Consider the following 17595-nt stretch of genomic DNA (forward strand, 5'->3'; position numbering starts at 1 on the left):
TTAGCTATAGAATGCGCAGGAGACATTTTAAAGAGTCAGAGACTTCCCATTTGCTGAGCACTTTATTTGTTAACCTTAGATTTACTATGTTCCTGTGATATTTTTTTTAGTGCTAATATTCGTCAGTAACTTAGGGGGAGATGTGGCGTATTTAACCGGAAGTCAATTATTCCTGCGTTTATTGTCATGTGACTCACTAAATATTATGGTATGTGATCAAGTAAAAGAGCATCAGTGGTCAGGATGTTCAGAAGCCATTAAACATTGCCTGATTTCATACCGTGGGGGTCTGGGTACGAGTCTGTGTATTATGGGTTATGAGACTCAACACCCACATAGCCGGAAAGAGCACATCGAACTTTACAACATCCTCAAGTTTGGTGTCAATCAAGCTAATATTAGGCGAGATACAGCCATTCAAAGACTTAAAAATTTACTAAGAATGTATGGAACGCCAGACACACGTCCGGCGTCCCATACATTTCTTAGTAAAATTTGGAGTTTTTGAATGGCTGTATCTTTCCTAATATTAGCTTGATTAACACCAAACTTGGAAATGTTGTAAAGTGCGGTGTGCTCTTTCCCGCTATGTGGGTGTTGAGTCCCATAACCCATAATACACAGACTCGTACCCAGACCCCTACGGTATGAAATCAGGCAATGTTTTGATTTGTAATCGGACTTCTTCTAGTCTTTAATTGAGACGTATCCACCACAGCATCGAGGGATACCCATAGCACAAGCGTTGAAGTAAGTTGAAAAAACGAATGAATCTGTGAGACAAAATGCAATCTGAGTGTGATTTCTGGAGTGATATTAACAATCAAAACACTGTTTGTTTGTTTTATAACCTTATGGTTTAAAGCGGCATCTCATTGGTGACTAAATGATGGTTTTTGACAGTGATCAAAGAAAGTGGATATTGCGTTGCTGTTTTGCTTAAGCCGCGGCCACACGAGTGATTTTTTGGTCGTGCAGGTGATGCGATTTTTTCAAATTTTGTCGCGTCGCCAGCGCGAGAGGGTGGCTACACGAGTGACAAATTCTAGCGAGTTTGGCGACAAATTGAAAGCCGCGTGAATCGCATACTTCAAGAGACCTGGCGCTATAAACAGGCCGAAGGCGGACGGCCCTTTTGGACCGTCCGAAGCGAAGCGAGGATATTGTTTTTCGCCTTCTTGCATTTTCTTCTTGACGATAAAAAGCAAACGAAGGAAGAAGAAAATTAAGAAAAGTTCAGGGTGGGTCCGTTCGTGGCTTGCAAAGAGAAAGGAACAAGGATTTTACCGTCAACTTCTGGTGGAAATTTCAGTTGTTGATATCCCGGCGCTTCCCGAGCTATTGCGGATGGCGAGGCTTAGTTGCAGGGTGGTTACACGGGCGCTATCTCTACGATTTTGTCGCAAAAATTTCAATTCTGGCGACTTTTTTCTTGCGATTTTTTCACCTGTCGCGTTGCAAGTTCGAGGGTGGCTACACGTGCGATTTTCATCTCGCGCTGGCGACGCGTCAAAATTTGAAAAAATTGCATCACCTGCGCGAGCAAAAAATCGCTCGTGTGGCCGCGGCGTTAGAAGGCGTGACTGAGTTAAAGTGACGAGAAATGTCGTCAAGTACGCTCATTCCACATTCAAATAGACATGCCGCTCACGTTTCAATGCGATCGTGCACCCAGATCGTGTTACCAGTGAAAAAGCTGAAACATTTGTCACAGAAAGCCAAGAAAATAAGGGTATCAGGGTGGAAAGGTATTCGCACAAATACTCCTTTGTCGCCAAAATTCATCACTACCACTGGAACCACAAATACTCCTTTGTCACCAAAATTCATCATTATCTTAGATGCACTTAGCTTCGTGGTTACAAAATCTGACATGTTTAGTAAGAGATTAATATTTTATTTTGTTTATTCCTCCTCTGCGTGACATTTTTGGTTGAACTACATCACATTTATCGCAAATACAAAGTGATGCCTTAGACTCTCAGCGAATCTTTTATCATTCACCTGTCATCAAAGACTGAACTCATGTGCATGCCCAGATACTGACCTAATGCAACGACGCCCAAGTATACGCTCCCACAGCGTCTTGTTTAACCAAACTCAGGGTGCGGGCCCTGCCAGACAGCATGCATAAACAAGCTAACCAGCTATCAATAGGAGCCCTGAGTCTCCTAAACTATAAAAATATTTACAGTAAGATAAAAGATAAAATAACAAGATGCCTATACTGGCATAAACGCGAGATGCTGTAGCTGATTCATTTATTTCAACTGTATGCTTCGCAGATTTATAAAACTATCCTTGCTAATGGAAAAGTTTGAGTCACAAAGATCGCGTTACGTTGTTTCCCTTGTGCTACGTTACATAGGGTTTCACCGGAAATTTCGGTAATTCCATTACGATAACGTAAGCTGCTCAATGACCTCTTTTCAGTCCCGTCGTGGTTTTAGAACTGTCAAACAAAGCAGGATTCCTTCGCTAGGAACTCTCCAATTTCCACCGTTTTAGATGTCGAGTGCTTCTTAGAGGTTAATCTTTCGATTTACCTTTTCAAAATGGTGAGATTGTTCCGTTTGAAAACGGCGCACTTGAGTCCACAACATGTTAACAATATGGCGCCACAATTTAATCCAGTTTGTTGACCATCAACACCTAATTAACTGTGACCATAATTTCTGCTGAAATTGTTTCATGGACAAAATCATTGATTCAGAGGCCTCAAATGTCTGAAAACCTACCTTGATGTTCAGCTCTCGACATCTCTGAAAAGGCACCATAATTTCTGCTGAAATTGTTTCATGGACAAAATCATTGATTCAGAGGCCTCAAATGTCTGAAAACCTACCTTGATGTTCAGCTCTCGACATCTCTGAAAAGGCACCACTTTCTTCTTGTTTCTGGTCTTCATTGCTTTCATCTGACGAAAAAAAGTTTTTTTTACCTCCCAGCTGACCATCAGGATTGAAAACAAATGTCATAATATTTTATTCAAAAAACACTAAAACAACCAAAACTACAGAAAACTTTACCTTAAAAAATTTATGTGGTATAACTATATATATGTGGTTGGTTTCTGATTAATTCATTTTTGCAGATAAATGTTTTGTTTTCAAAATGTTAATTACATGTAAATTGGAACATTGGCAAGATTTTAAAAGTATTGAAAATCTTCAGGAACTCACCTTCATCCTCAGTTGGAGATCTCCTCAACTTTGCAAAAATGCTTCCCATCTTATAAGTTTCAGTTAAGTGAGGATACTGAAAAGCTTCCTGAACTAGGCCTCCAGGTTGGTAGCTGAGTGTAGATGTATATTCTGTTTCATCAACTGAGTTGATACAATAATTTAGCCACTGTAAAGAGATTGATAAGTAATCTTTGAAATCAGGATATATACCTACGTCACAAGAAGTAGTTTACGGTAGAAGCCTCAAGATATAAGATTTACATTTTAAAGCCCTTCCTCAGAGCAAATTTGCTTTAATTGACATTAATGGTTAGCATCAATATGTCAAAACCATTAATTACTAAAATGGTTTTTGCATTGTCACATGAATTTAAATAAAGTCTACATAGGATGCATTAAACAGCTGATGAAAATATATTGACCATCATGGCTTAAAGAACAACCAATAGCGCAACAGACTTTTGACTAACAAGAGACTGATTGAAATGCACCAATCACCTTTTTTCACTCTTAACTTGTGGGGCATGTTTGTTTCGCCTTCTTATGACCAATGAGTAGGGTCTCCCCTTCAAAACTCATGAGATTTTACCAAGTCTCTCATAGATAGACTTCTGGTGAGTCCACTGGACTCTCTATGAGCCTAGCTACTCGAGGTCAATGGATCCTGCGCTGCAGATGGACTATAACAAACACTCAGTAATAACCGTCTGTGAAGTAGCGCCAAAGTCCTTGTTCTAGACCCCTAATGGTGTACTAGGATCTGAGTACTCATCTCTGATTGGACTTTGTATAAAATCATTGTCTAATTTGTTATACTTAGATTTGATTGCCTAGGGAAAGGATAGTAAATCTCCAATGAGCATATCTTTGAGGGATTTACCTCTCTTAAAATTTAGCTTCTTGTATGTTTGCAGAAACGCATCTTGCCACAAAAACAAGTTGCCGGTCCAGGCAATGCAGAAACTGCAAAATGAAAATTATAACACAGTTCAAATCCTATCCTAACAGAGATGACAAGGGAGGCTGTACTGTTACAGATGCACCAAAACAAGCCAAATAAAACCTGAAAAAAAATGCCTCAAAGGTCATAAGATAAAGAACAACAGCCACTAAACAGAAACAAGAGGTCAAATAAACACGCGATTATTAAATGCAGAACTCATGACTTCGAAATTACCTTTGATATCAAAATACAAAACAAGCCCAGGGCTGTCACTAAGATTTCAAGTTGCTAGATAAACACAACAAGTAGGCGGGGAATCAAACAGCTAGGAATTTTCTTTTGGTTCTATTTTTCTTCTATTTTCCTATGAAAATAGCCGGAGGCCACGTTCTTAGTAACTGGGTGAAATCCCCGGCCCCCGCCTGAAGCCCTGCAAGCCACAGTTACATGTAAGAACAAGGCTTTATATCAAGCAAATCCTCCAAAATCATCATGCTAACCCACTGCAAACATATAAGAAGCGGAATTTTAAGAGGGGTAAAATGTGCTCATTAGAGTGAAAAATTTTGTATAAAGGTTAAAATGTGTTACAACTGGAAACCGCGAGAGGAGTCCGAGTAGGCCAGTCATTTACTATCCTTTCCCTAGCCAATCAAAGCCAAGCATTATTAATTAGACAATGCCTTTGTGTATAGGCCAATCAGAGACAAGTCTTCAGATTCTGGTATGCTGTTAGAGGTCTAGAACAATTGCAAGGATTTCAGCGCTAATTCATGGACGGTTATATATTACCAGGGATTATGTCCCACTTGCAGTGCAGGCTATAACCTCAAACATGCATGGGATTTTTCTAAGTCCATCACAGATAGACTACGTACTACCAGTTAGTCTACTGGACCCCCCTTCAAGTCTACTTGAAAAGTGTACTCAAGTCTACTCACATAGTTTACTTTCTATTTTTACCACTAGTCTTTCGGTAATCCAAGATTTCATGTTTGAAAAAACAACATCTACACATGTTTTCTCACTCCTATCAAAACTCTGCTGGTCAAAGGCAACTGGTTTAGATAATATTTCTGCGAAATTATTGAGGGAATGCCCTGACTTACTCGCTGAATCTCTCACCGTAATATTCAATCAATCCTTGATAACCGGTATCTTCCCTAATGAATGGAAATCTGCTAGAGTTACCCCACTTTATAAAAACTCCGGGAAGCGTACTGAGCCGACAAATTACCGACCAATATCAGTAATTCCAGTAGTGGCCAAAGTTTTTGAACGCATAATTTACGACCAGATATATAAATATCTAACTAGGAATAGCCTCCTTACGCGTCATCAATCTGGTTTCCGCTCTCTACACTCCACGGTTACAGCACTACTTGGGGCTACTACATTGATCATGGTTTTGTCAACGCTGTTGTCTTTTTAGACCTTAAAAAGGCCTTTGATACAGTTGATCATGAAATTTTATTACGTAATTTACAATATATTACGGAATACGATGGACTAGTCTTAAATGGTTTGCTTCTTACTTAGATAATAGAACTCAAATCTGTGATATAAATTGTTGTAAGTCAACCCCGAAATTATTGTAATGTGGTGTTCCACAAGGAACAGTTCTAGGACCTCTTCTATTTTTGTTATATATCAATGACTTACCGAATTGCTTGCAATTTTCACAGACTAGAATGTACGCTGACGATACCAGTTTGATGTTTGCTAGTACTGACGTTAACCATTTAAATAATTGTCTTAATAATATTATGATCTAAGCAAAGTCTACCCTTGGTTATCAGCCAAGATTAGCTTACTTTAAATCTAACAAAAACGGAGTTTATGCTAATTGCATCTAGGCAGAAGTTATCGAATATTTCTGAGAGACCCTCTCTATAACTATAAATGACATGGCTGTCAGGAACAGGTAACATCAGCCAAATCTCTTGGGGTCTACATCGACCAAACTTTAAATTGGGAATGTCATATTGTAAAATATCTCTAAAAAGATTGCTTCCGCCATTGGTGCAATTAAGCGCATAAGACATCTAATGCCATTTAATATTTTAATCAATGTTTATCATAGCCTTGTTCAACCTCACTTTGATTATTGTAATGAGGTGTGGGGAAATTGTAACAAAGGCCTTTCTGATAAGCTTCAAAAGCTTCAAAATCGCGCAGCCCGCATTTTGATGTCCGCTCGATATGATAGTAACTTGGATGATTTGTTCCGGGCACTAGGGTGGCGAAAACTCTGTCATCAAAGATTGGATAAAAAATCAATTATGATGAATAAAACTCTAAAATTTATGGGATGACCCCAGAATATTTAAGATCAAGCTTTGTTTTTCGCAATAACTTGAATTATTTAAGGAATACTGAAAACACGCTAACTTTTCTACAACCGCGCACTGATTATTTAAAGAAAAGTTTCTTATACAGTGGAGCTCAGTTATGGAACGGTTTGCCAATAGAATTACGGCAAGCAACTTCCTTGAATGATTTTAATGCTAAACAAGATGCCTGCTACACTGGCATTACGCGTGATGCTGGAGCTGATTCATTTATTCCAACTGTATGCTTCGCCGATTGATAAATCTATCCTTGCTAATGGAATAGTTTGAGTCACGACGATCGCGTTACGTTGTTTTCCTTGTGTTACGCGACTCAGACTTTCACCGGAAATTTTTGAAATCCTATTACGACAACATAAGCTTCTCAATGACCTCTTTTCAGTCTTGCGTCGTGGTCTAAGACTGTCAAACAAAGCACGATTCCTTCGCCAGAAATTTACCAATTTCCACAGTTTTAAATGTCGAATGCTTCTTAGAAGTTATTCTTTCGATCTGCCGCTTCAAAATGGTGAAATTTCCGTTTGAAAACGGCACACTTGAGTCCAGAACATGTTAACAATATGGCGCCAAATTTAATCTGTTTTTTATAAATAGATCAAATGATGCGTTGACGTCACACAGGTAGGGGTGAGTGGGTCCCCTCCCTCGCGATGTAAGCGACAAGAATGGATTTTGATTGGGCTGCTTCTGTTGAAGACAATCAGAACAATACACCCCGAGTAGGAGAGGGGTGAGTTTAATGAATAAATTAATGTACCGATTTGTACTGTAGCTATGAGGAAGAAAAAAAAAAAAAAGAAATCGACCCGTTTTTAGACACGGTATGCCCCTTCAGGGCATCCCGCGTAATTAAGACGCCACAGTTATAAGTAAGATTTTTAAACACGGCCTCCAAGAAAAGCAGCATTTATTGTTTAGCTTTGGTTGTTTTTTAACTTTTATAATCCTAGTTAGGTAGATAGATAGTTAGTTGACAATGATAATCTAAGTAGCTGATGGAAAAACCGTGTATAAATAAAGTTATCCTATCCTATCCTATCCTATCCTAGTCGATCAGGAAGATACATCAGACTGGACTCTATTTGTGTATATATTGGACAACTAGAGAGTTGTTTAACATGCAAAGCTTATGTAAGAAATAATTATTATTTAATTAACAATTTAACAAATAGATTCCAAGTTACCGTGCGTCTGTTCAGTAATAGATCACAGATGACGTCCAAATGTGGTAAGAGCAAAAAAGTGGCGGCTCGTGTGTCACTGATGTTCTTACCACATTTGGACGTCTTCTGTGATCTATTACTGAACAGACGCATGGCAAATTGGAATCTATTTGTTTTATTCAATGAACAGAAAGGAAACACGCCTCGTAGTGCTTGACTGTACTGTTCTATTTGTGCCAGTTGAGGCATTTTCAAAGTCACCAACGCTACTTTCCGTGTCGGCTTCTTCTTTTCTTCTTTATCGTACTTGTAAACAGCTTCCCCTAAACTTTTACCGAGGCCTTCACTTGCTCAGAGCAGACTAATCGAGTAAATATTTTCAAAACTTTGAGCCTTTTCGTAGCGCTAACAGCTGTTTTGAAGATTTGCTCCAGTTTAGGAATTTTCAAATCGACAAGAACACTTTCGCCTTGGTTTCTTCTTTTTCTTGTTTGTAAACAGCTCCTACTAAACTTTTCTCCTGCTCAATTCGAAACAATCTCGCAAACATTTTCAAAACCGCGCCATGTTGGACAAAACGAAGAAAACAATTTTTCTGTGACGTCATCCGTGTGTCTGTACTCTGATAGATCATGGGCAACGACCAATCACAGCGCGCGTAGCATTCAATACATTGTATAATATGCCATAGTGAACACCTTCTGGTTGCGAGAGCAGGAATTTTTCTGCTCCTGAGCATTCAGGGGTAACATTGAGACAATCACACTTCTTTCATCCATTTTCAGCCAGTAGGACTTTTTTTTTTGGGGGGGGGGGGGGGGGTTAACTTAATGTTAAAATCTATGAGTTGGACATGCAGGAGACTATAGCCAGGACAATCTGTTTACTGAAATGTGGGAGACTCCTGGATAATCTGGGAGAGTTTGCATAAAGTTAACTGTCTGGTGTAACAGGCGTCGTGTGTCAATAATTGTACGTAACACTAATTAAGTAAAATTAATATATTCTATTGCTTTGAGGTTTTCTTATATTCATACCTGAACTCCCCTAAAATGTCTGCAGCTCCCAGTAACCCTGTTTGAGGCACCTTCAGAAAGCTTGACTGTAAAACAAAACAACAATCAATTATTAAAGAACCCTGGAGAAGGGGGATGGGGAGGGAGGAACTGCAAATCATAGCTTCTATTCGCATGACATTCAATATTCATGTCTAATTTCGCGGGATGCCCTGAGGGGCATACCGTGTCTAAAAACGGGTCGATTTCTTTTTTTTTCTTTTTTTTTTTCTTCGTAGTAGCTACAAATCTGTACATTAATTTATGCATTAAACTCTCCCCTCACCTACTCGGGATGTATTGTTCTGATTGTCTTCAACAAAAGCAGGCCAATCAAAATCCATTCTTGTCGCTTATATCGCTAGGGAGGGGACCCACTCACCCCAATCTGTGTGACGTCAAAGCATCATTTTATTTATTTATTAAAAACGGATTAAATTTGTGGACTCAAGTGTGCGGTTTTCGAACGGAAATTTCATCATTTTGAAACGGTAAATCGAAAGGATAACCTCTAAGAAGCACTCGACATTTAAAACGGTGGAAACTAACGAGTGTTCCTAGCATATAATCGTGCTTTGTTTGACTGTCTTTAAGACCACGATGGGAGACTGAAAAGAGGGCATTGAGAAGCTTACGTTATCACAATGGAATTTCCGAAATTTCCAATGAAACCCTGAGAAGCGTAACATAAGGGAAACAACATAACGCGATCGTCGTGACTCAAACTATTCCCTTAGCAAGGGTAGTTTTATAAATCTGCAAAGCATACAGTTGAAATAAATGAATCAGCCACAGCATCTCGCGTAAATGCCAGTATAGGCATCTTGTTAATAAGATTTATTGAGTCATGTAGGTCATGTACACCAAATACAAGAAACCATGGATCAATTTTCATGCACAAACCTGCTAATCATTTAATCATAGCCACACAAAATGACTTTCATTAAGACATTTATCTAGAAGTTACTTACGATTTATTCCCAAAGAAAACAAAAAAATCAGTGATACTTGTAATCCATTGAAGGATGAAACATATGCATATAAACAATCTCTGGGAAGGGTGAGTGTTGACTAAGAGTTGCATGTTGACAGAACTTATTTGCGTTGGTCACACTTGCCTTTCCAGAGTATTTCTCCTCAAAAGTTACCAGCCAATCAAGAAGTTCAATGAGACTTTCAGTGATCAGTATTCCTGCAATTATCAAAATTATGAAACAAATCATTACTCAAAGGGGTAAGTTAATGCATGCAGGTAATAATAATAACCTAGATTTTAGACAGGAAAAGCCCCGTCAGCTGATTTAGTAAAAAACAGTTCAGATTCTTACCTTGAAATGAAAATTTTCCACAATAGTATGAAACCTTTTGGTCCTTGGAGAAATCTGTCAAAAGCTTTAAAAGATGGCACAAAAAGCAAATAATATCTATCAGTACTGTAGTTTATAATCTGAAATGTAATATAATGGAGAAATAGAAAGAAAACTTTTTAGCATTCGAAGTATGTGCTCGTTAAAAATAGATACACAATCAAAATTAATATACACGCTATTCTAGCAGTTCCTAACAGAAAGTGATTAGTGTTGTGAGCAGATACTCTAGCACTGTGACGTGTGGCTGTCAGCATTTGTTTGACTCATGTACAAGAGTGTCACTAAGAGCTGCCTGTGAATTTTACCATCTGAAAGAGATCTTCTCACCAGCTGAAATTTTAACAGAACACAAATTCTTGGGGCTAATTTTAAAGGTGCACTGTCCAATAGTGCCGGCCAGGCTTATTAATGATCCAGTTGACGTTTTTCTTAGCTACATTTCTGTCTACAGACGCTATCAACAAACTGGACATAACATGAATATACTTGTAAGGAATACATTTCCGAAGAGTTGGATTTCTGCATGCTATTTTGTTGATGATTATTGACTATTTATTGTTGTTCTACAAATTGATTAATGACTTCGACGATATGTTCAAACTTTTACAATTAGCCCATTTCCTTCCACGTCCCTTTTTTTAAAACAAATTTTAGGACATCTGTTGCTTTTCTAACATTTATTAGTGGCCAAATAACTCATTGTAAAGCATTAAATTTTCTATCTTACAATTGCAAATATTTAAATCTCTCATTGACCATAAGTTTCAAATGTATGGCACATAAACCAGTTTTTCAAAGGACACTCAAAGGAAAATTTGAAAAAAAACATGCGGCTTACTGCTTTGATCCATTTGTAATTTTGAGCACACATCTTCTACAAAGTTCAAATCCACGTGCTGAACACCATCTTCCTGCGATTAATTGTTCGTGGGCACACTCATTTTTACATTTGCAATCTTGGAACTCTGCAATCTTGGTCGTTTTTTACTTTTGATGGGGATCAACATCATCTTCAATTTCCGACTCTGAGACAGTTTGTACTAGGTAGGAGTCAACTTGTTTATATATCTGATCATGAGGAATGGTCATCCAGCACCTGGCAACGTCGATCGATCCATCATAATCATCAGAATTTTCGTTCATCTTCCTCCGTACTCACTCTTATCGATGACCAGTTGATCACACGGCTTTTGAGCGGAAAATCTTAGGTAATTTTCCGAAAAATACGGTGAAAATCGTTTCAAAACGCTGTACTATCGCCCAGGCGTTCCAAACCTGATAGAAGTCTGGGTCCCCATTTTGAGCCCACAAAGCCTTATGGACAGACAATCAGTGGTTCTTTGCGGCGTGGAATTCAAACTATTTGTAATCCATGAAAAGAAAATCATTTTAGGTCTGAAACTGCTTTTTATTACTTTACTGCTCATCTCAAATAAAGAAACGTGCTTACTCATGCTTTGCTGCCTATCACTGATTGTGTTAAATCCAAACAGCAATTTTCTTCAATGAGTGCGAATAACCCGAGCAAACGAAAAGACTGATCGAATGACAGGTTTTGCCACCACGGTGTGTTCTTACTATGATAAGAATGTTCCTTGCTAAATCGTTTTCACGCAAAGTGATCCACAAATCTTAACAAAGGCTCTCGAGCAGAGAAAAGCAAACGCAATGGAGTTGACAACTGACAAAAAACTGAATGCAGTTTTCCGGCTATACGCTTGAGCTTCTTCGCTTTGCTGAGCTTCAACGGCGCAACTGAGGAGCGTCATTGCCATGGAAATAGATGACAAAAGAGTTACAAGGGAGTACATAAACTAAGACACGACGTTTGCCTGGACGAAATAAAGATCACTAATCAGAATTTGGAACATTATCTTTGAGCGGGATCTCTTCAAGGCACGTCTGCCGTACTCACGTACTCACCTACTCAGAACCATTTTATGTATTACGTACGCTATATGCATGTTTGTGTAAATCTTTTATCACTGATTTTCTGGCAAATAAATAAATGGAAAATGGAAATGGAACACAGTTACAAGAACCTCAACATTTTATTTTTTATTTTAACATATAAGTTTTATTGAAACAAATTCAAAACTGCTTTTAAATGATTGCAATTCGGATACAACAATACAGAATGTAGATGCCTGGACTTTGATCGCAAACTGATTACACAGTGGACAAAAGCTCGGCTAAAAATAAGTCGGATCTTGCTGACTATCCTGACTATCATCACCTTCTGAACCAATTGATACTTGGTAATAAACTATATTTTTAAAACCAGGTGGGCAAATTTTACTCAGTGCTGAATTCCAAAGTGTCATTTCATTTAGTGAATACACAACTCATTGAACCGTTTGCCACTGAGTAAGGAATCTTAATAACAACTTACCTTTCAAGTTATGCAGGAAGCTAACTCTCCGCGTTCCTTCAGCGGATTCAAGGTAGCCGAAAACGTGGACTTCAAAACAAGCGAGACATTCCTATGTTCCTGAAACAAACACAGCAATGACCATGAAGCTTTCATATTGAATCGAGGCCGAGAAACTTGGCTGAGAAGATTAAAAAAAAAACCAGTCATTAAATCCGTCTAGACAAGCCAAACAGCCATGCAAACTTCTTATTGATCGCCTCTGTGAGGTCCTCTGTCGAGGAGTGGTTTACGAGAAAAGTGTTTAGGTTTCTCATTTTTATTACAAGCTTGCCCCATATATTTAAGTTACCTCGTGTGAAATTCAGACTATTAAAGAGCAAAATGGATTAACAGTCAGCGCGGAATTAAAAGACTGTGACCTTAAACAATGTTCAAGCGAACAACAAGATGCTAATGAAATCATGACGCAGTGTGGAATAAGTTTTATGAAACCCGTTCAGTTCGCTCGCAATCGCCACTATATTTCTCACTACATCTTTTACATGCCGCGTGAACCGCTCATCAAAATACAAAAGCCTCCGAATTCGCAGTTGACATAAAAATGCATTGTCTCCGAATATCAACGCAAAAACGGTAGTTTTTACCTGGGAAATAACGCAGTAGTTCTTCACCATTTACTGATCACTGCTCAAAGGGATCTACTCTCATTAAGTCCGCCTTCGGATTTACAAGCGTCCAGCTCATGGAGAAATCCAAGACTTTTCCTTATCTGGGTGCAACAATCTCGTTGTAGTCACCACAAAGTTAAAGGGTCGCAGTTGTTCGGACCCGAAACAGGCCATGAAGGCATCAATATTTTCGTGGAATTCAGTCTCCCAAAATCAGTCCAAGTTTCCGTTACCCGACTGTTCACGAGAGGATAAAATAGAAGTTTTAAGTTTTGCAACCAAAAGAATCGATAAAACCTCTAGAGTGCCTCTCGAGTCAGCTAGTATTCGAAGGAATTACTGAGAAAGAGAGTAGCCGTGGAATGAACGCAATTTTCTGCGAGGTTCATCTGCAACGGAATGCAGGAGAACAGTACAAGTCTACTTGGGTGCCTTTAGGAAAACGGCAAGAGAACTATTAGACTATTGAGCGTAAATGACCACTTCAACAGTAAATTCACCTTCAAAAAATCAAATTTGCTGGGTATAAAGTACCGCTTAACATATCATCACACAAACATGCCTACGTATCGTAAATTTCATGCCACGCATCTTTCCTACCAGGGATATACGCATCGTCCCAGGATACTAAATAAAAATGTTCGTCTTTCTTTCTAAGTCATGCAGCTATTTTTTACGTAGTCTATTTAGCCTTCGGAAAAGTTGAAGAAGCAATGTATTTTTGTAACAAAGAATTTGCATTGAACCTAAAACCAATCAATTTGCATTCATCAACTCAAATCTCGACAAACAGCAACTAAACAGCGAAGTCACGCGAAGAGAATTATCTGTAATAATCTGATATACCTGTAGTTCTCCGTGAGCAATTGAATGTTTCGGCCAAACGAAAGCTACAAAATGATGTTCCTTGAAAAACCATTCAAGAAATTTAACACTGAGTCGTCAAGCCGCACCTTAAAATATTAGGGACGCACCGTGAAGGAATGTGAAATAAGCTCAGAAACAAGCCAAAAGGTCACGCCACTGAAAAAAAAAAACAAACAAACAAACAAACAAAAAAAAAAAAACGGTTAACTTATTTTGATTAACAATGGCAATGGTATAGTTATCCTGCGAACAGGCTCCAAAGTGGGGTAAAGGGCGAAAAGAAAAATCGGCGAGCCGGGTGAGCGGAGAGCAGTACTGAGGGGCGAGAAAGAAGGGAGGGAGGCTCAGTCCCCTTCATTCTCGCCCCTCCCCTCCCTCTCCGAGCTCGATTTTGACTCCACCCTATACCCCACTTAGGAGCCTGTTCACAGGTTGAATTCAGTTAGTCATCTTTATTTGCATCAAGTGGCATCGCATTAAAAAACCTAGCTGTACCAATCACTGGCAAAATGTAGATGTCTTACCAAGCCTCTAATGTGTTTGTTTTGACTTGTCAAAAGGTTTAGAAGAATATCAGCTATCAATTTGATATCTGTTACCTGGCGCGTGAATCAGTCTTTGTCTATTGTGCCTTTAATTCTGTGAACTTTGTACTAAGCTATCATTCTGTAACCGAGCGAGCAGTCTCTCCCCTCCCCTCCCCCCCCCCCCCAATCCCACGGGGTGTTTAATTTCTGGTTCGCTCGTTTTCTCTTGGTTAATAAACATCCAGAAACTTTTGCCCAATCCCAGTCTCAAGTCTTGTCTTTAGTTGTTAGTATTAATTCTCGCAGCCTCCTTATAAGACGTCCGTTGGCTCTTCACGTCACGCACTTATCCCCACATGATCCCCGTACGTGAGAAGTTGTGCGTTACACGACGAGCCATACTGATTGGGAACGAGGTTGATACATTGCTTGCTGCGAACAGTGGCAAATTGTTTCACCAAGTCGTAATTGCTTGCTGTAAACAGTGCGTGATAAACCGAGTTGTGATGCAAATCAAACGAAACGTTGGCCCTTCATTTGACGCAAAAAAAGGTCACCAATTACTGACGTATAAATCCTTGTCCAGTTGTCATCTTTTCCGAATTGCAATTAAAATGCGACAAATCCGATGAATGGTGCCGGATCTCTTGTAGACCTGGATCAGTAAATAATTTCAAACGCGAACAATAAACGGCAGACTAATCCTAACGGCGGAGTTTGTGTCGTAAACCGAAATGTCGTGCTAATTTATTCTATTGTATTTCTGTTGTTCTTTCCATTTTGTTTATTTTTCGCACCTCTTTCCTTAGTCTGCTGTCTGTACTTTGTTTCCGAATCATCCCTCGATATTTGCTAGGGGCCATCAGTTATTTTATTCTTTGTACTGGGCAGTCAGTCAATAAATAAATCAGTCGATCGATCGACTGTAAAATCCCATAAAAATCCTTGGCTCGCTCTGTCGGTTATTTTCCTTTCTTTATTGTTTCAGGCCAAAATTATAAAACCATTGCCTGTTGGTGAAAGCCTGCGTGGAACACTTAAAGCTGTTCTTATCTTACAGTATGTGGGCTTATAATTAGGGAACTTTAGCAAAGATGACAAAGACGGCAACGAGAACGCCACAAAACAGTCATTTGCCCACAGACATTTTTAAAGGAATCTAAAATTAGACCATCCTTCTGACATTCAACCGACCAGAAGCTTTTAAATCGATTTGAAGGTTTCGCACATGGTGAAAATAACCTTTCAGTTCACGAAGTACTTTTACTGCAGTGAATTATATGCCTTCGAAATTAAATATTTGGTATACACAGAACAACGCAACATTTCCCAAAATCTTTCCAACAGAGATTTAAAGATTGTAAAAAACGATTTAAGTGTTTTAAAGGTGGTAGTATAATTTGTTTCCGCACGTGAGGCTCTCAAACCCGTGTAATAATTTAGATGACTCAAATTTCTGCAAGGCTGATCGGACTCATAAAAAACTTAACACGACAGCGACATGATAGAGACCAAACCGAGAATTAACAGAATGCGGCAACCGTGGACAGCTGTTTCGAGCTGATTGGCTCTCGTCAGCACGGTGTAGCACAGCAAAAAGTAGAACAACCAACGCGAGTAGAGTGGTCTACCAAATGCACGTAGTAGCCGATTTCGAATGGGCCCAAATTCAGACATCCGTCCACGTCATAGGGCGTGACTACGAAGAACTGAAATATCATGTCGCTGTCGCAGTAAGTTAAACCAGAAAAGCAAAACCATGTTAAAAAGTGCAGTCAAAGATTTTAACGGATTTTCGGTGTTTGCATTTTTCTTTGAAATAAAAGGATATTTCACCGAAAAAACCATGCAGTGATTTTAGTTATATCCTAGCCTATCTAAGGGCTGTTTACATGGAGGGAGGAAGATCCTAGAGGGCCGATCATCTAGTAGCGCCATACGTTTTCTCTATTCAGTTTACATGCAAAAAGTTGTACTTGGCCCTAGCGCTAGGAACGTCCTAGCTGAGAGAAAGGAAGATCCTAGCACCATGTAAACTACTTTCGCTCGGAAGATCATAGTACCAGGGACAAAAAGAACAAACATGGCGGCAGCCGGGCGTTCAGCTTCTCCAGACTCGTACCCAGTCGCTAATTACGTGTTTTTTTTTTTTTTTGGGGGGGGGGGGGGGGGGGTGAGAAGATTGGATACAAGGATAGACTGAGGCGCGCGGGGTGTCATGGGAAGAGGCGAAGGAAAAATCGCGACGCTATTTTCCCTCGCCCCTTACGCAAATAAATAGTATCGGGGAACCTCCACTCGGACAACAATATTGACTATAAATTGTCTGAAATAGTGTCTTAATTCTAAATTTAGTTTAAAAAGTAGAAGTGACATTCCAGTGTGTTAAAAAGTAGATATGATTATCGCCTTTTTTTCGATTTTAAAATTCCTGAGCGCCGCCATTTGGATTTTATGATATCATACCGTTGCCGCTATTGTTAGTAAGCAAAAGTTCTTTTGCGTGAAACAATAGTACAACCATATTACGTCATGAAATCCAAGGTGGCGGCGCCCGGGAAATTTAAAAATAGGCGATAATCAAATCCTTTTTTGTCCGACACAGAAATGTTATTTCCATGTTTTCCAACGAAATTTAAAATTAGATTGTATTTTCACACGATTTAACGTTAATTTCTTTCAAGAGTGGAGGTTCCTTTAAAGAGACATTTTTAGCAAATCAGTATGACGTCTGACCGATTACTGGTTCCGATGCTCAATCCTGAGCTACAGGAGCTTGAGACTCGTGGGAGCTTGACAATTAGGTTCATATTACAAACGTCCTGCATACAGCTAGGATTTGACTGTTGATGAGTGGATATTCCTATTAAAAGAAATGTGATATTAGTTCAAAGACATTCGAACCTGTATTAAGCGGTCAGTCCCAAAAAGAACTTCTCATAATTACTGTAATTTATCTCCTGTTAAGTGGTCGCGGTCATCCTTTTTTAAGTCCCATCGAGCTGTATTTTATTGTCTTGATCTGTTTTAAACGGCACACTTTGTAAAAAGAAAACCACTCAAATGTGGCAACGAATAGCCTACCAGGTGAT

General features: G+C 39.1%; 1 protein-coding gene across 19 annotated transcripts in view; it reads right to left on the reverse strand.

Annotated features, from left to right (window-relative positions):
- Positions 1-14108, reverse strand: part of LOC146466546 (uncharacterized) — an 89951-nt gene extending 75843 nt beyond the window's left edge. For 3 of the 19 annotated variants that reach the window (XM_085127220.1, XM_085127223.1, XM_085127217.1), the window contains exons 1-6: positions 10906-11272; positions 10026-10089; positions 9810-9889; positions 8680-8739; positions 3183-3351; positions 2846-2917 (exon numbers count right to left, since the gene is read on the reverse strand). In XM_085127220.1, the coding sequence (XP_084983346.1) occupies positions 2846-2917; positions 3183-3351; positions 8680-8739; positions 9810-9889; positions 10026-10089; positions 10906-10938 (478 nt within the window). In that variant the 5' untranslated portion in view covers positions 10939-11272. Of the gene's footprint in view, positions 1-2738; positions 2771-2845; positions 2918-2941; positions 3088-3182; positions 3352-4065; positions 4149-8679; positions 8740-9809; positions 9890-10025; positions 10090-10905; positions 11282-12459; positions 12559-13085; positions 13620-13955 lie in introns of those variants that run through there. The other 16 variants (XM_085127211.1, XM_085127207.1, XM_085127222.1 and 13 more) reach the window with 15 other exon arrangements.
- Between the last annotated feature and the right edge of the window lie 3487 nt (positions 14109-17595).

This window comes from Pavona decussata, unplaced genomic scaffold (genome assembly GCF_977016875.1).
Source record: "Pavona decussata unplaced genomic scaffold, jaPavDecu1.1 SCAFFOLD_143, whole genome shotgun sequence".
NCBI classification, from domain to species: Eukaryota; Metazoa; Cnidaria; class Anthozoa; order Scleractinia; family Agariciidae; genus Pavona; species Pavona decussata.